The 22,462-nt window shown below is 37.4% G+C and overlaps 1 protein-coding gene across 3 annotated transcripts in view; it reads right to left on the minus strand.

Moving 5' to 3' along the window:
• CCDC148 (coiled-coil domain containing 148) overlaps window positions 1–22,462 on the minus strand; it is an 81,795-nt gene that overhangs the window by 50,955 nt on the left and 8,378 nt on the right. For all 3 annotated transcript variants that reach the window (XM_050900204.1, XM_050900206.1, XM_050900205.1), the window contains exons 2-3: window positions 10,814–10,883; window positions 5,637–5,758 (exon numbers count right to left, since the gene is read on the minus strand). In XM_050900204.1, coding sequence (XP_050756161.1) covers window positions 5,637–5,758; window positions 10,814–10,868 — 177 coding nt within the window. In that variant the 5' untranslated portion in view covers window positions 10,869–10,883. The remainder of the gene's footprint in view (window positions 1–5,636; window positions 5,759–10,813; window positions 10,884–22,462) is intronic.

Genomic DNA, 22,462 nt, shown 5'->3' on the forward strand with positions numbered 1-22,462 from the left:
ACTGTCTTCTGGCCTCTCAGTGGATACTCAGGACAAAGCAGCATTTCAGTTCAGAACTGGCTCCTTTCCTGCTCCTTCTCTTCTTGCCGCCTTGCCACCACCTTCCTCCATAACACCTGACCTCATCCTTGCCCCAGCCAACTTCTCTGAGTTGCAAAAGCCCTTCTGATTCCAGAGGCTCCCACAATTCACACACCCCCCCCTTTTTCTTTTCCTCCCCAGACTTTCCTTCATGCAGATACATTATTCTACTGCAGAATGGTAGCAAGACAAGAAAAAAAAAAATTGGAAACTCTTGTCCTAGTTCATAACAGGGAGAAATGAATATAGATCTCAGTCCATATCTAGTTCAGGAAAGAAATGATGTTCTGAGTCAAAAATGCTGGTTTTCCACGTGGCTCTGTTTAAAATACTTAGTCAGCTTTCCTGCCTGGTGAAAGCTGGACAAAATCACACATCACCCCCTCTGTGTTCACATGCATGAGAACATGGGGAGCAAAAGCCCCTACAGGCGCGTTCTCCGTTCCCTCCACCAGCTGGGCAGGTGATACCAGCAGACTTCTCAAAGGGAAAAGCTGTAGAACTTCTCTTTGCAGCACTCATGCACAGGTAAGCAAGAATCCCATCACTTCTCCAATCACAGCCTCTCATTCACCCACCAACAAAGCTAAAATCTTACTGTAAAATAAAATACCTAAAAATTTGAAACTAGAAACATTTACACCTCTCAAGTGAATCTGAGTTTAATATATCTGGTTGAATATACCTGATTTCTAGATAGTCACATAAGGAAGAACCACAACTAAAATGTGGTTAATCCATTGTGCTTCTGCAGCAAACCTGCTTTAGTGGTATTATTTGGGTAAGAAGTTGCAATAGATGCTATGGAGAGATTATGTGACTGTGAATGAGAAACAAGGTGTTTATAGGAAGCTGCATATGTGACTGTAGTGTAAGAGAGTTTGAAAAAAACTGTTTTATTCTTTCAATCAGTATGTTACAATGCTTTTGAATCACAGATAATGTCTCCTTATTTTTATTGCTTACTTATTTTCATGTTTAAAAAGTTACTTATAGCTTCCTCTTGATTACCATTAGCTGCTTAAAATCAGACTTCAGCAAACAGAATACTGTACTTAAAGTAATCTGAAAATCCACACATCTTCAAATCAATTCTAAAACTAAAGTGAAACAAAAGTTGAAGTAGATCTGTACATAAAGTTTAATATGCTCTTGAAATTATTTTATAGCAACAGCAATGACATTTATGTATAACTGCTAGAATATTAGCTTTTTTCTGTATGTGCTGTATTTTTCTTTCTTAAATGGTCAATAACTGATTTACCATTTGCTTCTTTGGTTCTACCTCAATGGAGGAGTAACCCAGCACTTCAAAATTTGGATAGCCTGAATCAGCAACAAAAAAGTAGTAGGTGGGAACACATTCTATTCTCTGTGGAGCTTTCAGCATACATATTTTACTACCTACTCAGTTACAAAACACTTGAAAAGGTGAAATACCAAAAGACAGATGATGAAAAATTAAAGCTTGAATGAATTCAGTAGAATTTTGTACTGCCAATCCATGAAGAAATATCTGCAAGAGCTTTCGATATATTATACTTACATGCATTAAAGGAAGCAATACTATAAAGAAAGTATGTATTTTTTCCCTCTCATTCACTGTCACTCTTTTCTATTTTAAATACAAAGAGAGGAGCTGCATGAGCAACCCCCTTTTTATTGCAAGGCCTTCAGGATAGTAGTGTGAACTAGTATATTATGCTTGTTGGTACTGTATATATTCCATTTACTAAGATTTTGGAAACAGCATCAGAACAAAAAAAAAGTATATGGTTACATCACTAACCAATATATTTCATTTAATAACTTCTGTTCAAAGAACTTCTAAATATGTTTTAGACATGAATTTAAAGGAATTTTTTTTTTTTTTTTTTTTTTTTTTTTTTTTTTAAGAACTTTATCATAATCTCATATTCCTTCAGCAAATTTCCCTTTGGACTCTGCAATCCTGTCTGAATGAAGACTCTGAATTATATTTTATACATGCCAAAGACATCATCTGATCAGGTCCCTTAGTCATCTACACAAGAAAACTTTAGTCACTGTATTTTGCAGTTTCTAAACTCTTCAGCATAGTCTTTCATTCTAAAGGCCATCCACAAAATTGCAACTGTTCAGAGGAATGGCCAAGGACTGGAGAGACAATAAATTGCCATGTTAGCATAGGTTAAGCATACGAAACTGTGTTATCCTTACGTTGGATTTGCAGTTTTCTGAAAAAGCATTCAAATAACATTACTGCTGGAGGGGGCTGTTTCAAATTGATAATTTTTTTCCTCTTCTATTTTGTTTCTCAGCCTAAAGGAACTACTTCAGCTGAATGTGTATCAGTGTCAATTTCTTCAGAAATCACTTCTTTCTGTGAATTTGATTTTTATTTTTTTTTAAACATGTAATACTCATCAGTGAAACAGTTATACACTAAAAGTAGTTGCACTCTCACAAGGAGTTATCACTCCACAGTGTTTCTGGATCAACGTTTTACAGTATTTCCACACAACTGAAAAGGAAAACATACAGAGCCAGCAACACATGCTCCAGAGAGGTTGGAGACTTCTTGGACATCTGCATTTCTGGCAGTTTGACACATACTCTCCTTCAAAGAAAGCACGATTTTTTAAAGGGAAGTTCTTAAAAATACGAATCCAAAGAATGTTTCTGGACATCCACAGCTAAAACCAAAACCTGTTTATTCCTAACCATCTTCACCCTCCGACCCTGCCCCAACTAGTTGCAATATACAAGTACTTATGCACAATCCAGTGTAAAAGAATACCCATGTCTTGGCTGTCCCATTAAAAACAAGAAGTGCAACACTTCAAATTCTGTTGTGGCTTAATAGCCACAGCATGATGATAAGCTGTATGGAAAAGATCTAAACTCATAAATAGGTTTCAAAGAATTTCTTTTCTCCAGACAAACGTGTTGAGACTAAAATATGTTATTTTCTGCCCACTGCAAAATCCTGAACAAACTAGTGTACAGCTGGATGAAAGCTAAGATGAGCCGCAGTCTTCTCATACGTTTGAGTTTGCTGTTTAAGGAGCTTGTTCACAAAAATATTCCATGTTCTCCCTGTTGGTTTGTAAGCAATGTTGGAAGCAATCAGAACCACCCCCTCAGAATGGCACAAAATATTTAAAAAAAAAAAAAAAAAAATTCATCAGCTCTCCAATGTTGTCTGTAACCAAGACTGACAAGCCAGGTGATACATATTCATAGAGGACACACTGGGGAGCAAGATACAAAGACACTCAAGCACATCATCTTTTAAAAGCTACCTCAATTCAACCGGACTGGTTCTACCCAATGAGGTCTGGCTGCCATCAAAGCCACTCTATGATTTCCCCAGTACTGTAGGTCTCAGAACTCACGCTACCTAGTCTGATTGCTAATTGCATGGTGTCACACACCAGCTGGTCAGTCTTACTGGAACCTGCAATGCAACCAAGTATCAGCAGCCAGCTCAGGTCCACAAGTGCTGAAACCATCCCAGTTCCTGAAGTGTGCCACAAAGGCACCTGAATGGCTCCACGCTGAGGTCCAACAGGACCTAAGAGTTTAGTCGTCATGTCACATGAAAGCTAAACTGTTTCTCAAACAGATTCTCTGGAGGCAGAAGAGCTGTGTTTGTGCAGCAGTGAACCTAAGCTAATAAACCAGGCTAAATCCAAATCTGCCGGCTACATCAATGGCAAAGGTAAACTGCGTTCCAGGTAAACAAGGCACCTGAGAGTTGACATGACAAAGTAGGTCTCATATAACAGTTCTGCTTTGGAATGTGACCCAAAGAAGAGACACCTTGATCAGCAGGCTAGCATCCTGTGTGTCTGAAGTAAAATCTTCCTTGATATTGTGAAAAAAGTACATTTTCATTCCCGCAAGCGTAAAACCAATAAAGCTTTGTAAGAATAGAATGTCATTTTTACAAAGCCTCTTTTCAAAGCAGTGATATACATTATTGATTTTAGTATTATGTTAAAATAAAGATGGGGAAATTTTTGAAGGATGGGAATAAGAAAGAGAATACGACGATGCTCCAAAGTCCTGCTTAGGTTTTTGGCAGAAGAAAAGAACAAAAGCCAATCTGCATCCTTGCATTTGCTTGCCTAAAGGTACTTCAAAGCTAAGCAAACCAGAACAGATTCGTACATGAGTGGTTTATCTGCAGTTAGTTCTAGTATCAAGTTGTCAAATTTCATTTACCTGTTACATAGACTTGTATTAACATCAGTAAGTATAATCAATACCATTACTCAAAATACTTCAAAATTTTTAACTCCTTTAGGTTTTCTTATGAGGGTTTTTTCCTTTATTATTTGGGAGTGGGGGGGTGGAGGTGTACTATAATGATGAAGGTCATATGCAGTATTCTAGAGTTAGCTATGTCTGAGCTATATCTTAATCTTTCCAGTGCTGTCTACATTTTCTCTAATATTTGGTCCTTCTTCTACAAAGGTAAAACTCTGTCATAACATTTGGCATATGCCTAATGTAAAGGATGAAATGAGGCTGTCTGGAGAGCTACCAGTGTTCACCCTGTCCTCCCCCATATTTAGAGACTGGTCCTCACTTTCCATTTTCTTTCTTGGGTTTACAAATTCTTCTCTTCACCTTGTACTCGAATTAACTTGCACATCATCAAAGACTTTGGGAGTATCATTGTCAAAAATGCTTCCAAAATTGTATCTCCTTTCTTGATATACTAAGTTACTTCGCTATTTTCAACTCATATGGTACCACCCACTGTTGCATGGGTTTATTAAATGTCTCTAAGATCAGACTTACAGAAAATATGAATATGTGAAATTGCATTACTGGATGGAGAAAATCTGGTACTTAAGTCTTCTTTCCAGTTCAACAGCCCCAACTTTTGCTGCTTCTTCAGTTCTGCTAGTGACCCTGCTTTGTCCACACATTATAAATCATCATTCTTAATAAAAGTAGAGGTAAAGTTTTCATTAAACTTTACCAGTATTAAATAGACGACTTTCTTATTTACCATTTGGGCCATACTGCAGCTATTTATACCTTTCTAACTGTCTAGCTCTACATTTACATTTTATGGCTATAAAATCCTTTTAATTTTCTTTTCAAGATCTACCTCAGCTTGACTTTTGGAAATCCTCACTTCATATCTTTTTGTTTTGGTGGGGGTTTTTTTGGGTTTTTTTTTTTTTCTTTCTGGATCAACTTGCCCTTCCCATTTATTCCCGTAAATTCTTCATTACCCCCAGTATTTTGAGTAGTTTATGTAATAAGTCTGGATGAATTTCCTCAAAGCACTCAAATATAAACTTTTTCTGTCTTTTTGGGAAGCAGAATCCACACATATTTTGCATCTCTGATTCAAAGAAATTCCACACTTTGACATTAATGTGTCCAAATCACAATAATGCTGTGATAAACTCTCATCTTTTGCCCCCTTTTGCTGAACACTGTTACAGCAATTTATTATCCCTATTCATTCTCAGATTCCTTGGGGCAGTGAAAAGAAATATGATCATTGAATTCTAAAATCATTCACATTACAAATAATATAAAAATCATACCTTTAATTGAATATTTGCAGATGCCTTTTTTTCTACCGCAGCAAGTTCATATAGATGTTTGTAGTCAACAGGTTTATACTTCTGGCTGCAAAGACCATTTCTCATAGGAATCACCAGATTTTCTAGTTATCACATAAAACACACACAGTCATTTCAAATTCTGGAGAAATATTTTAAGCGCGAGTCATAAAATGAAAGCATTATAGATAGAAATTAGAAACAGTATATTTTAAACATTAAAAGTTTCCATAACAAAGGGATTTTTAGTTGGTGAATAAGAATATGAAACAAACATAAGCTAGTAGAAATAATATAAGGAACATTAACCTTTTGTCTGTTTACAACGAGTTTATTTAAAAAGGATTTTTTACATGTGAACTTAAAGAATAATTCACTTTAAATGGGGTTTACTGGAATTTTTAGTAAGTTCTAATACAGAAATATGTAAGTTTCAGTATATGCATTATTTCACAAATTGGAAAACTACCTCAATATTTATTGGAATCTATGGATTGAGCAATAAGAGTAATTTTTTTCTAAAAGGTATATAAACTACTAATTATATGTAAACAGAATGAGTTGCAGTTACATTTCCTATTGAAACTCCACCCATAAGAACAGCATCATTTCTCTATTAAACTTCTGTAGGCCCCTGGGGAAACAACGTACTTCCTTAAAAAAGAGAAAGGCACTAAATTGCAAGGAAAACATTGTACTTGGTTTCTGCTGCATGCAGTATGGATTTTAATGTCCACTTTCTACAGTCCTATCATCAGTATTTGAAAGACCGTGACAGTATTGAAAGACTGTTGTCCAAAAAAAAAAAAACCCAAAGGAAGTAGTTTTGCTGAAAAAGCATTTCAAGTCAATAAAGATTTAACCAAGCTGGTCTTTCACCACACAGTGAAGATAATTTACAATGATCCCTTTAAGAAGTTTCCTTGAGGGATTACCATATTTCCAGAACAACAGTTACCTCAAGTTTACCATGGAGTCCTCTTTTGAGCTTACGTTCACGTTCCTAAAATCCACTACCTTTATTTCTCTTCCCCCTCGCCAGCTTCCTAAGAATGATAACTTCCACCATTTCATGGTCACTTTAATCCAAAGCATATTATGTATACACTTAAAACTGAGTGAGCCAAGGACGGAGAAGACCAGCAGCCGTATCAGAACAAATTCAGAAAACCAAGGCTGCAAATCCTGTCTGAACAAGATTTGTCAACAGAAAGAGAGAAGCACGCTCAACGTAACCTCAGATACATAGCTGCCTCATATTAATCTACATATTTTCCTGGCTTATTGGCCTGCGCCAGACTCCCATCAAAACAGAACTGTGTCTTTCTTCCCGTCTAATCATCATCTACAGTTTCCACAGGCAATCCCTTTGCAGTTTCCACTCTCTGAACTTGAGAGGATACACCACCTACATACAGGCAGGCTTCCTCCTTTCCTCCTGCTTGTCAACCCTGCTTTCTTCACCACTAATCTTCTCAACATGCAAATTATTCCACCAAATCAGTGTTATGCTAACCAGGTTATAGCTTTGATCTTGTATTATGACTACTTTTTTATTCTCTATATACCTTACACAAAAAAAGTTCAGCAGTTTGATCCACTAATTTCTTCCATTTTATCCCTCCTATGAGCTTAGTATGAATAATCTCCTTTCTCCCAGTTTTTAGGCCTTTAGGTAGCTTTGTTCATCCATGGGCTTTTATTCCCATCAATCCAAATTTAAAGTTCTCATCCTTAAGTCAGCAAGATTTTATGTGAAGATTTTTTTTTTCCTTCTTTCTGAGATTGCTTACAACATTGTCCAGCAGAGATCATGGAACATCATTCCATGTTCAAAGTAGTAAAAGTTCTGTCACCAAACCCTCTGAAAAGCCACTCATTCAGTTCTTCCTCCTAAGCCCATTACTCCTTCATTACTGCTCCCAAAGGCTTACAATCACTTCTAGTCTGCTAGGAGTCATTTCAGGCAGTAACATCAGTGTCCACACACATGAGCAGCAGGGCATGGCAGGAGCTTCAGAGCAATTTCATAACATTTCTAATTCAGGCTCCCTGCAGGCCAATGCCTGGGAGCACCTGGAATATAAATTAGCAGATGCATCCTGTCACATCCATTAGAAAAGAATCAGTAGCTGTTACTAGTACTACTAAATGACGTTAACTACTGCTAGAAGTCATTAAGTACAACTCCTTGGTATGGTGCTTGTGAACGTCATGATCTTTGAAAAGCATGATAGCGTAACGTTCCAACATCAGAGATCCTCAGTTAATTCCAGGATAGCACACTATGATGCAGGTAAGTGTCAGAACAAAGGTGGGACGCTGTCATCTTCCAGAGGAGATAAAGATCTAAATCTCTCCCTGCAGCGCCTGTTGCAGCTGCTGCAGAGACCTCTGTGAGTACCCAGTGTCAGTGTTTTTGGAAGTGTTCTACATGCATCCTACACGCATGTCAATGCATGCATTGACAAAGTCCTCATGCTATAGTCAGCTTTTAGCCTTGCCACTCTAACTTCCAATTCCGGATCTGAAGGAGTTCCTAAATTATTTCACTAGCATGCATCTCTCACACCACTTGTTCTGAATTGTGGTATAGACATCCAGGGGTAGGAACCCTATCTGGGTATGGCACTCAAAATTGCAATATCCTGACCAGTTTTCTTTGGTCTATGTCAGCATTGTCATCTCCTTAAACTACTCAATGAAATCACAGTTTGCTGTCCCTGTTTGACAGCTCTCACTCACCACTGGCTTTTGAAACCCTGCTTTCTCTATGCCAGCTTTATTCCTCAATACAGTGTAGTAAGGATAAGAGATACGATCAAAAAACATATCCATGTCATCTTTTTTGCACCCTTTCTTTCTCACAATATAAAATGAGAGAAGAGGGTTGACAACAAAAAGCATGGAAAAACAGGATGAAAAAATGTAAAAGTGTACTAATGTACAGGAAGCAGTAACGAATACAGTACAGAAAACAACTAGGAAGGGAGAATGAACCATTCCACTGAACGAATAGGTGGAAAGAACAAGGAATGCTATAAAATATCAGGGAGAAGCACTGTTTTTCTTTGGCTGAGTTGTCTTAATCTGTTCTAACCACAGAAAAATGTATCAGAGAACAGTGCAGAGGGAATCCATTTACTTATAAAGGTTAAACTTGGTGGTACCTAGATTAAAAAAAAGGTTATTACTATGTTGGGTTTCTAAACAAAAAAAGCTTGCGGCAATGTTTGGAAACCTTAGAGTTGTCTCTGAAAGTCCCAAGTTTAATTTAGCAACATAATCTGGTATTTTCTACACTCTTAAAAAAGTTTTATATAAAACATATAAATATACATAGCTACATATAGAACTAATGTAAGAGAAAGTAGGTACCTGAGGTACTTCCTCAGGTAACTCATCTTCACCAACTTAATAATGTCCCTCATATCTAAGAAAAGAATGAGGAGGAGTGAAAGATTCAATTTCCAAACCTCTAACCCCAAATAATTTAATTTTATCTTTACTTTCAATATGCTTTTTCCTTTCGCCTGTATATCTGAACCTTATGAATCTCTGCTACTAATCTTTATCTGTTTCTTCTTCTACTGAGGACTTTACTCTGAGGAATTTTCTGAAGTCAATAGGGTCTATCCATGTGAGATTAACTCCAAAATCAGGGTCTTGGCATATAGGATGCAAACTTTGTATTTAATAGGTAACGTATTGCATGTGTCTTATATTTTAAAAAGAAAATAAATTTTATATATTTTTATATGTTTGTATACACCCACAAACATACACACATATATTCACACACATGAATAAAAATATAAAATATTAAACTTTTAGATTTTAAAATGCCTTTTCACAATTTTCTGTAACAAATATTTGCTAAAGCCTGAGATACAATTATAATGGTAAATGAAAATACTTGAACTTTTGCCCCAGTACTGTAAAGCTTTAGTGCACAGATCCTCAGTAACTTTACATAGCTAGGAAGCTTATAGGGATAAGGAATGGGCCTTTTCTTTCCAACCTCTTTTTTAGGTTCCTTTAGTAGTGAAACTTGTCATTAGGTATTAGCAGAAAGATTTTTTCCATTCACTATTAAAAGCATAGTGGCTGGAAGCGATATGTCTGACATACGGTTTTGCAGAGGGGTCCCGTATAAAATGTTAAGGTAAATTCTGCAAAGCTATCCCATGATCCTCCTTCAAGCCTCCCCTAAGGACTTTCATTTGCCATATGCCTACAGCAAGTTTGACAAAATGACTCCAGACGATGCCTCATTGTGGAAACATTTTTTCAAGTCCACCACCAGGGCACTCCCCAGTATGAGAACAGGCTGGGCGCTGAATGGATTGAGAGCAGCCCTGCAGAGAAGGACTTGGGGATCCTGGTGGATGAAAAATGGGACATGAGCTGGCAATGCGCGCTTGCAGCCCAGAAAGCTGGTTGTATCCTGGGCTGCATGAAAAGTGTGGCCAGCAGGTCGAGGGAGGTGATTCTCCCCATCTGCTGCGCTCTCGTCAGATCCTCCATGGAGCACTGCATCCAGCTCTGGGGTCCCCAGTACAAGAAAGACATGGACCTGTTAGAGCGGGCCCAGAGGAGACCATGGAAATGGACAGAGGGCTGGAGCACCTCTCCTGTGAAGAAAAGTTGAGAGCATTGGGTTTGTTCAGCCTGGAGAAGAGGAGGCTCCAGGGAGACCTTATTGCAGCCTTTCAATATATAAAGGGGGCTTATAAGAAAAAACAGAGAGAGACTTTTTACCAGGGCCTGTAGTGACAGGACAAGGGGCAGTGGTTTTAAACTGAAAGAGGGCAGATTTAGACTGGATATAAGGAAGAAATTTTTTACAACGAGGGTGGTGAGGCACTGGCACAGGTTGCCCAGAGAGGCTGTGGATGCCCCATCCCTGGAAGTGTTCAAGGCCAGGTTGGATGGGGCTTTGAGCAACCTGGTGTAGTGGAAGGTGTCCCTGCCCATGGTGGGGGGGTTGGACTAGATTATCTTTGAAGGTCCCTTCCAACCCAAACCATTCTATGATTCTATGATCAGAATGCTATAGCAGCTTTCATATGCAGCTATTAATTGCATAGAGTATTTCACAAGTAGTTTATTCTAGATTGTGATAAAACAATTAAATTTGAACATGATAGCATACATACCTACATCTCTAATCCTATGAGTTGTAAAGAATGTCCCATGGTCCAGTTCACTCATTTTTATTTTTTATACCTGTTGAGAAACAAACAGATGTTTTGTGAATACCAACATTGTGGATGCAATCTAAAAACACATTCAAAAAATATGTATTGTTTTCTAAGAAGAGAGGGCACATCTCACTAAAAATGTAATTAGACAGAAATTCCACAAGTTCATCTTTCATTTTAAGAAAGATTCCATGCACCTCACATCATTTAGCAGCTAAGAAAAAGAAAACAAAATATTATTTCCTTGATGAATCTGTAATGCCGTCACATAGATCACCTATTCTTTGCTTTGTGCTTTTCAAAGTATAACATTCCTATTGACCCAAATATAAGTTTTTGAGGTGTTATTTGCTTTTTAGAAATTAAGCCTGAAAAGATCTTTTCTTATATTTAGAGACTGTGGTTTATGTATAGATCCCTTTAAGAGTCTCTGTATTAACACTTGTCAACCCAAGTCAGCTGTTTCAGCAACAGTGGCTTAGTTCCTGATGAGCAGCTATGACAGGCAGCATATATCAAGTATTCACATCATCTTGGGATAAACTTGACATTTAAGATGCAATAAGATATACAACATAGTAAAAAACTTTGACGTCTTAAAAACCTTACTTTCACCTTAATTAAGCACGCATGGGCACCATCACAGGTCTTGCATACAAAGAAAAGCGATAGATCGAAACAAGGTGTTTCAGTTGAACTGAATCAATAGCTGAATAATGCCAGAAGGGGAAGGTCATGTTCAGCCAGCCTCCTCACAAACCCTCCCCCGCAAACCAGGCTCTACCATACCAAAAATTTCCTACACACAAAATTCCATCCACTTTGTCAGACCTTTGACATTTGTCTGGTCCCACAGCAAGTAGCCATACAGTAAACAGTAGACCAGCAAAATCTGTTAATTTGTGTATTGTGGAGTTATTTCTCTGCTGTTCTAGTGAGTTGAACCAGTTTATCCATATAAATTCCAAGGATGGCACAATGCAACAGGGAGGGAAGGAAGAGCAGCAGAAGCAGTGGAAAGGGAACTACTCTGACAAGAGAGCTACTATTTTCAGTCAAATAAAAATGTGAGACTGCAACCAAAGATACTTAGCATTGTACTTTCCTGTGAACTATGTTTCTTCATGACAACATTCTGCATTGCAGAATCATCAAAAACAGCTAAAGTGTAAAAATCTGACCTAGATTGACAACAGTTTCATGAATGAGCTTCCACTATTACTGCAAATAAATGGTAAGTGCAGTTGAAATTACACCCACAACAGTACACAGACATGTACACACTACTGTTCCTGTGGCTCAAAGTCAGTTTGATATTAATTCTGTACATGTTAACTATGCAAGTTACAAGGCAAAGAAAATTCATGACCACTAGGCTCTGTACAGTGAATATTCCATGACCAAACCAAGTAGAAAATAGTGAACACTCATTGATAGTGTGACATTTCTCAATGCTTCTTCATGCATATTCTTCAGTGTTATTTAACAATGCTATGAAACTGTCCCTTGCACTAAACCAAAAATATCAAAGTCTAAATGTCATCTGTCTTCACCCAAGAGTGACCATTCATTAAAAATAAAGGGACCTTTTCAAATTTGTTCTGAAAGTAATTGACAATATCAATTGATCAGAAGCTACATTGAACGTCATCATCTGATCACAAAGACTGAAATTAAAGATACACGAGAGTAAGAAAATATGACAATACATGAGGGAGTTCATTCCCCTTTTGGAAGATTAATGTGTATTTTACAATCTAATAGTCACCTGTAAATAAATTCACAGTTCTATCCCAAAGTCTACACACTCCTCAAAAGTCAAGGGAAAAAGAAAGGAAGAAAAAGGTTAGCACATTCATACTGTTGATTCCATTTTTCTCCACTTAAAGCAATTATTTGGTTTCAACTTGTAACCATATAACACTGCCAAATACATCCAGACAAATGAGGTAATTCTCCATATCAGAAGAAACTTTGGCCTATTTGTCATGGTAATGTTTTATCTATACATCAACTTATCTACATATAATTTTCTAACTGCATGTATACTTCGGTTGGAATAGATGTTTTTAAAAATCAAATTAATTATATATGTAAAGCCTTAAGGTACGGATTTACATAACACAGTAAAGTATGGGATTTACCTTACTTATTTCTTCAAGATGCACAAAGACAGTTTAAATGTTGCTTGGAAATCACTGGAAATACAACTGGAGCAAGAAATGCTCAACCACCAATGCACAAATCTTTAAGCTATAGGCTGATCAATTTAGAAAGGCATTTAAAGAAAATTGTTTTTATTCAGGTTGTTTGCAAGTCTGTAAATTAGGTTTAGTTTAGTATCCCTAGTGTCATAATGCCCTTAGATTTCCAGCCTCCAAAATCTTCTTCCTGGGAGCAGGGGGAAGTAGACACATAATGAAATTCTGTAATTAAAAAAGTGGCCAGAGGGGGAATCTTTAAAAAAAAAAAAAAGAGAGAAAAAAAAAAAGAGTGAAACCCTGCAAACTGGCATAATTTCCCGTGGAATTCTATAATATTCAGCACTTTCTGAAAACTCCAGCACAATTATGTCACATAGTCTTTCACTGAATTTATAGTCATTAAGGTTGAGCAGGAAAACTTAAACCACTAATAATAAAAGCTCAAAAAGTAGAAAAAAAACTATAACAAAACTCAAAATATTTGTTTAGTACTACTTTTCAATTATTTCTTCTTAAGGTTTGCAATGTGAATCACAAAGAAACAAAACCAGGCATATTTTTTTTCCTTTGCTGAATTTTACCCTTCCCTTGAGGAGTAAATCAGCCACATACCTGAATTTAGAGAAAAGGGAAAGCATCACAATATACTGAAATTCTTTATTTTAAAGCTTTTTGGATTGACCAGTCTAAAACAGACTTTCATACATCTCTTTCTTAGATCATAAGTCATCACAATTCCTAGCCTCATTCAGGAAGACGTGAATATTCAACTGTGGCTTGATATTTCCATAACCCTACTGATATTCTTACTAACGTCAGAGTGAAGAATAACTGCGCCAAGTCTCTTCTCATACCATCAGATATAACCTATATTTACATAGGGGAAAGAAAACAAGGAGGAAGAACCAACACAAGGATTCTGAATGAGTATGACCGTTCTCCAGTGGAGCCACTCAAGCTCTACAGATCAGCAGCATGATTTTTAAACAACAGCAAGTTCTCTTGAGGGTTTTTGTGTACTATGGTTAATATTTACACAGCAATGTTGATTTTCCTTAGCAGAGATATCAGCAAGGCTACCACATTCTGAGACTCTGCAAACAGAAATAAATATATCTGCATTAGACTTGAAGCGGATTGTCTGCATATGCTTTGTGGAACCATTTGGACTTTTCAGATTTGTAACAGCCCAGTGACAGCAGCAGCTTCGACCAAGTTGCCAGAATTCCTCAAATTAAAAGCAGGAAAATATATCTACAGAGGAAAACACAATATGGGATAGTCCTAACTACAGAGTGGGACATCAAAGTTCCTTGCAAAGTCAAAATGAGAGATTTGCAACAATGAAAACTGGCTTTGCTTTGCCTGCTAGCACTTGCAATTCTTGGCACCCGATTTCCCAATGCTTAAGTTAGAGAGGGAATTTAGTGGTATATTTGAATACAGTGGTGCAAAATAAACAATTTACCTCAAAAGATTCTCTGACTCTGCTCTTTTCACAAGGTTAGTCCTTAGAAAGGGCATTTAAGCCTCCATGATCAGTTTTACAGTCCATATTCATTCATACCAGTCTTACAGTAGAGATACTTTCTATTAATATGGGCAAACTGCTATCAGGCAGCATTCTTAGAGCACAGGATTTGCATCAGTAGTCTGAGGAAATCCCTGCTGATCTCAGTCTCCCCAGGCCGAGTGGAAGAACTGTGATTCAGCAATTTCAAAGAGCATAAAATCTCCTTCCATTTTTCATTCTTACAAGCATAACCCACGCAAAATCATATGTAGCAGAATTTTTTTTTCTACTTCCTCTTGCATTTCCACTCTAGTTCATGGGAAGTAATGCAAATATTTCAGGGGGTGTTTTAGTTTTTAACAAAAGCCACTGGATTTTGCATCTCAATACCTCTGGCAGTGCTTTTAAATGCCTTCATCCTTTTCCTCTTGAAAAGGCCACTGGAATTTTTGCATTTTATAACCTTAAAAGAGTAATTTCCACTATGTCAATGCTCTCATTAAATTCTGAGATCTGTTAGTATTTCTCCTAGTTGTGGAGTCCATATTAAAAGGGGAAAGGAAATCAATTTAGGGTGAGGCTTGGTATATTTACATCATAATGACACTTTTACAAAGATGGAATTATTTGAAGGTTTAAAGATGACAAATTTAATTGATAGTGGTGGGTTAATTCTGGGGGTGCTTGCTCAACCTCTACCCTGCAAGCCCCCTGTCAGCTTCAATTGAAATTTTGCACTGAATGAATACTACAGCTTACAACCCAGACTTTACATTTCATGATGAAAATTATTAATTTTTAAAGGTTTGCAGCTGCTTGAACAGAGCTAATGAGTTACAGCTAATGATTTTTTCCATACACCTGTGTTTTGAAGCGAAAAAGTAGAAATATCAATTTCAGTAAGAGTTCACTGCCTTAAAAAAATCTTTTCCCCTTCACAGATTACAACAGAATAACTTTAATTCACATACTTCTTTTCTAAAGGAAGATTATTCAGTAAGTAGTACTCCTTAGAACAAGAGTAACTTCACCTCTCTTGCTCTGGTACTAACAGTATATTTTCATTGGGAATAGGTTTGTTTCTGTGGGCTTTTTTAGTAATTAGTTTATTAACATCCATAAAATGCAGCTTGAACAAACACACTATCCAGGAACTTGGTCAATCCATTTAATATTTGTGACCAGAAAGATTAAGAAAGGATTCTGGAAGGTTGACATCCTAGCATTTAAACTTTTAAAATACTCTTTAGAATACAGCCACAAGGAAATCTGGGCACCATTCACAAAAGAGAAAAGGATCTTTCCTTTCTTAAAACATTGTATCCCAGTGGTTAGGGATAAAGAGACATGAAGGAGGAAAACTTGGGTTTCCAATGCCCTTTCTGAAGGGTCTCCTAAGCACTGGAACCACAAGGATTCCCACATATTGGATGGTTGTCTTAACCATACATATTAAAGGATAACCTACTCTGAAAGTTTTTGAATAGTGCGTACACCTCACATCCAAACATCGTAAACCAAAATGAGCTATCATGCCATTTGAGTGTTTAATCCAAAACACTTTATATAATAACTCAAAAAAATTAAAAAAAAAAAAATCATCTCCATTTGGGTTCCCTTTCTTGGCTCTGCCCCAGTGTGGTCAGACTGTAAAGCAGAAAAACTCCAGAAGCCCCCTGGGACAACAGCATCAGGAGGTACGGACTTTGTCCGCAGTGCCCCACAAGGCTTTGATCCAAAGCAGCTAGGGCATGCCATACTTTATTTGCCGATCCTAAGCGGTACTTATGAAGCTGTTAATGCTTTGTGCCATATAACATTGCGTCCTTCCAGGAAAACACCCAGACGATTGTCTGCCCTAACACTGCTGCCATATGTGGAGGTAGCCAGGCCAGGATGGCTGTGCTCCCACATAACTGATGGATGCAAGCTCAAGTCCAAGCGAACAGGCAGCACAAGCTAAGGCCTTCCTCCTGTTCACTCTGCAATCTGCAAGGCGCTTCAAGGCCTATGGGTGGGTGCAAGCTTGTCTCCAAATACCTGAGATGCAACGAAGTTGAAGCTCAGATTTGTTCTCAAGAACAAGCAGGACAGGCTGAAACAGAGCAGTTCAAGTACCCGAGAGCACTGAGTAGACATGGAGCTACCTCCTGTCACTGTGTGAATGCAAGGACTGGTCAGGAGTTGTAACTAACAGCAAAATCAGACTAACTTCTTGCAAACGGAGAAGTGCTTCCCTCTCCACCCGTACTATGATAAACAGGATGGCATTTTTACTAAAGATACTACCAGCATGGAGTCCAAGCCCGGAGACCTAAGCAGCAGGGGAAGGGCAAAGGAGCATTTTAGCTGGAGAACTAAGAACTAGACAACTCAGCAGATTTGGAGGAAAGCTCTAAAAGAAGAAGAAAAAAAGCTGCATTAGGGAGCTCCACCAATTAGTATTACATGCTGTACAATTGCACAGGAGGACGCAAACTATCTTTTCTAAGTATCAGCAATCTGTATCCAAGTTTGACAGAATGAGCAGTGCCTTGCACAGACAAACCCATACTGTTCATCCCCAGTGTGATTTCTAAGCTGGTTTCTGGTTTTTCTCCTGCTTTCCCCATCAGCTCACAGTACCTGTTCCGGCTCTGTTGTACATGGTCAAAGCACAACAGCATGGGATTTAAAAATAAAAACAGGTCAGGGTCAGGAACTTCAGCTGGAAATAAAGGGGATACCACCTGACAGTTTCATTACGGCATCAAACCTTTAGTAGGGTTAAGATTTTATTAGGTTAAATAAAACATATCAGGCTGAAGAGATATTTCAAAATGATGAGTAATGTAAAGGCCGGACAAAACATCTGTCTTTAGAAAAATAACTGCATAAGGAACTAAAAATCTAGTCTCTCACAAGCTTAAAAGAAATTCTATTCCTCTGCTATAGACAGTCAGCCTTCCTCCTGCCTGCTTTTTTTGGTTTCTGACCATCCTAGCACTACTTCCATTGATAAATTTGGGAAGAGAGTACTACACAGTGACTCTCGTCTAACCCTATATTAAGGCAAAAATAACTTATTGATGAAAAATTGGGAATACTTGAAAGCTTTAAGAAGACTGGATCCATCGCACCCACTTCTCTCTATAAAAACCTTTTATTACTGTTCCCTGCCCAGCTGCCACATTAGCGTCATTCTCCCATATTACACATTTTGGGAACCATCATCCTAATCTGGGTCCATCTGGCCAGCTTTAAATGACAAGCTTCTTCCAACACAATAAAAGGTTGGAACAGAACTGATGCAAAAAACAACTTACTGGCCATTTTCTGTAATTTTAGGGCTACTGTGTTTGATTAAATAAGTGCTTATTCCCTTCCAGCATACCCATTTCTCTCTTCTGCAATGATGTCATACATTCGTATTTGATCTCAGCCTTTTAATGGACATTATTTTCTGTTATCACAAATTCAACATCACAACTTCACTAAACCACTGAAAATTAATGTTAAGATGGTTTCGGAAAGGGCAAGATCTGTATAAACCTGTATTTTATCTTCAGTAACTAGAAAGTGTACCAATCAAAATGATAAAAGCACAGCAAGTTAAATTTATTTCTGCTTTAATGCTGACATATCTAAAAACCTCTTCAATACCCTAAAAGTTCATCTAAGCCTGAATTCAGATACCCTGCTTCAAGGCTTTGTTCAAACTTCAATACAGCCTCTAGGTTGGAAGTCTTGATGCACCTTGGAAAGAAAAAGTAGAAAATATGAAACAGACATCGAACAGAAAACTTTAGTACATAGAAAACTGTTCCCCAAGAATGCTCAATCAGCTATGCCTACAACCAGCCATGACTAAATCTTTTAGTAACAGTAAAAAGCACAAGGCTTACCAATCCTCTGTTTCTCCTCCTGATGATAACTTAGTATTTCACTACAATTCAGAACTCTTTTAGGTAATAACAAATAAGACCTCTTAAAAGATTATGCCTCCAATTCAGCTAAACACTTCAGTGCATTCTTAATGTAAACACTTGCTTGTGCCCGAGGTATAGGAGTTAAGTATATTCTTAAACATGGGAATACCAAATATTAAGGCAAGATCCTACTCCCTTTCATTTAAATACAAATTAAACTCTGCAAGTGTTAGTCAGCATTTCTGGAGCAAGCAAAGCCTGCAGTCTGCCAATCACACCCTGTCACATGTTGCTACTGGTGATGATTCATGACCAGTTAAGGTCCCAATTCCACAAGCAAGAGTACTTCCAATGAGTTTAACCATTAACTTTAAAGGAGCCTAGATTTCACTGCCTCAAATCAACAAGTCATTTACATACATAAATCTTTGCAGATTCGGGTCATGAGTGTCATTTTTCCTCTCAGCTAAACTGCTGCTAATCAACAGAAGGGCAAAATTACTGGGTGGGGAGGCACAGTGTTTAATGATCTGGACATGCTATTTAAAACAAAACTTTCTGTGCATGTTTTAAATCAGTCAAATTATTAAATGTAAAAATCAATAACATGAGGCCATATCAACTCTACACAAAAAACAATTTAACAGCATAATCAATGACAGTTTAATAGCTACTCATATTTTGTGCGAATGAAGGTTGCTTAATTTTGCAACAGCAGGTGTTACAATCCTGTCAGTAGTTTAAGTAAATTACTAGTGGGCATACACAATTAAAAACCAGAAATGAACCACTGACTTCACTGAAAACTTTGAATACAACATCAAGGGGAACTTTGATTATAGATTAGTGTCCTGGTTTCAGATGGGATAGAGTTAATTTTCTTCTTAGTAGCTGGTACAGTGCTGTGTTTTGGATTTAGTGTGAGAATAATGTTGATAATACGCGGATGTTTTAGCTGTTGCTAAGTAGCACTTATCTTAAGTTAAGGATTTTTCAGTTTCCCATGCTCTGCCAGGGAAGCAGTACCCAAGCAGGTGTACAAGAAGCTGGGAGGGAGCATGGCTAGGACAGCTGACCCAAACTGGTCAAAGGGATATTCCATACCATAGAATGTCATGTCCGGTACATAAACAGAGGGGAGTTGGCCGGGAGGGGTGGATTGTTGCTCGGGCATCGGTCAGCGAGTGGTGAGCAACTGCATTGTGCATCACTTGTGTTTTTCTTGTGTTTTATTTCTCTCTTTTTTGTTACATTCCTTTCCATTACAATTATTATGGTATTATTATTATTAGTTAGTTTTTTTTTTTTTTTTTTTACTTTATTTATTAAACTGCTCTTATCTCATCCCATGAGTTTTACCTTTCTTTTTTTCCGATCCTCCTCCCCATCCCACTGGGAGGTGGGAGAAGTGAGCAGCTGTGTGGTGCTGAGTTGCTGGCTGGGGTTAAACCACGACAATTAGGACAGATGTTTCCTAAAACATCCAAACTCAGGAAAAAAACCAAACATAGAAGTTTCTTATTTTCAGCGCTCTCTTTTGAATATCTGGAGATTTCTTAAATATTTTGTGGAAGGTTTTTTCTAGATTTTAAAGTTTAAAGGAAATGTTAATTGCTTAGCTACTGCATGTTTCCATTCAAAGAAGAGGAATATTAACATGCAGTTGTTGGAAACCTCTGATCTAAATTATTGTTAGGGAAGAGAGGCAGAGAATCACTCCCATTGTACGGCATGGAGTAAAACCAACAAACAAATAACCAGCTTTATCCTTTAAGCAGATCTATTCTCCTCTTCTAGTTGAACTAACTATCTGAAAATGGCACCCATCCAGAACATTTTAATCTTGCAGCAGTCAATCCTTTCCCCGGGAAGAAAATACTTTTATCATTCAGTGTCAAAACAGTTGCTAGAGAAGTCCCATAGTTTGATTATAATTTAAATTTGCATTTCCTAAAGAAAGAATTATGGATCTGTTTGAAATAAAGTATCGGAAATTGTATGTTCCCAAAAGAGACATAAATCCTTTTTGTCTATGATAATCTCATTACTTTCTCATTAAGTAAAACTTAATCCAAAGTAGGAAGATCAATTTGAGTAACACTTAAAACAATCAGCTTCATGGAATACTCTGTCACACTGCAAGGGGGGCGGGAAATAGCTCATCTGCTTTCTGAGTATCTGTACATTACAAGAGAACTACTATTCCCCATCTATTCTTTGAATATTCCAAGTAGCAAATTCAAGATAAAATAAACTTAAAAAACACTTTATATAGAAAAAAAATTGCAACAAACAAATAAAAGAAAGGAAGTAAATTTTAACAGTTGGCAAGCTGACATAAAAAGGGTAGGAAATGAAGTCACCCATGTCCACCATGCAACCTTGAATCAAGTGAGTCAGCCGGCATTTTGTTGTTTTGAACAAAACACGCACAATCCATTTTCACTGACCAAATGCACCCACTTCAAAGTTGGCCAGCTGCAGACAGCACACCTGGCAATTTCAAAGTTTAACTGAAAGAGAAGATGAACTGAGAAAATGCTCTGATGCTTTCAGTAGTTAATTATCATCATAGAATGGTTTGGGTTGGAAGGGACCTTCAAAGATCATCCCGTTCCACCCCCCCTGCCATGGGCAGGGACACCTTCCACCAGACCAGGTTGCTCAAAGCCCCATCCAACCTGGCCTTGAACACTTCCAGGGATGGGGCGTCCACAACTCCTCTGGGCAATTCCTGTCATGTGGCTGGGCAATCCTGGACAAAATCCTGCTTTGCTGAGCTAAAGGCAAAAATCCCGAGGCATCATTTACAGACTTGGATTTGAACACAAGAAATTTGCAGAGTTTTATTATATACTTTTTTATTAATGTTCCACCTAGCTTCCTATTTATTACCTCCATGTCTAACAAAAAGTAAGTTACAAATAAAACAATATGTTTCAACATATTCATTTAAAGATTTATTGGAAGATGTGAGTTTGAGTTATCCATTACAGCACCCTACAATTTTCTCCATTACTTAAGAAATAACAAATGTATAGTTAAATCGACCTTTAACTGTCTGACTCGTAAAGCATATCTGCTTATTCGCTAGCCTATGAGGAAAGCAGGATATTTGTAATGGTGCAGTGAGCAACTTACCACTCTGCTGCTCTGGCATCCATCAGATAAAAATGCTTAAATCTACATTACTCATTTAGCACAACAGAAGTAAAGATGCTGTAATAGAAAACTGCCATAAAAGCAACGTTCCCTGCATTACAAAGTATCTAGGCTTTGCCTTGACTCTTTTTTTTTTTTATTTCCTTTTTTCCTATTAATGAAAAACAAAGCCAAAGCAGTAGCTTGAGACTCTATAAAGAGATTGATATTAGTGGAAAAAAAATATAGCAATTTCATTATCTCTTAAGGCCCACCAGTTTTGGAACCAAGCATTTCAGCCACCCATATAAAACCAATATAGTCTTCTTTTTTAAATAAAAAAAAAGATCTGATTCACATGAACAAGGAAATGAGACCTAACAGTGCAGAAAAGTACTGAGAGAAGTAATTTTTTTGTTTAGGATTTCTTTGCTTAACAGCACTGATGAAATTATGCTCCTGGTCCAAAATTTGACCCGCCTTCTAACTGCTAAAACAAATCAAATAAATTCTTCTTGCTTGTATTTAACTAGAACATTTAACTTCATGGTAAAAAATAAATAAATAAAACTATCACCTTGGTAACTTAAGAAAATGCATTCTTTCTCTAACAAGTGGCACCCAGAGCTGTGCAAGGCACAGCACTTCAAATTGAACCTGTACGGAAATTAAAAATCACAGTATTTTCACCATTTAAAATATGTTTCAGAACAAAGTCATATTATTCATACAGATCATTCCAAATTGTGTAAGAAAAAATATCTGCCTGTTTATTTCCATATAAAAGTTTTGGTGCCATTCTTCTTCCCATGCACTTAAGACTTTCTCCTGAGGACTC

The sequence above is a fragment of the Gymnogyps californianus genome, chromosome 7 (genome assembly GCF_018139145.2).
Source record: "Gymnogyps californianus isolate 813 chromosome 7, ASM1813914v2, whole genome shotgun sequence".
Classification (NCBI taxonomy): Eukaryota; Metazoa; Chordata; class Aves; order Accipitriformes; family Cathartidae; genus Gymnogyps; species Gymnogyps californianus.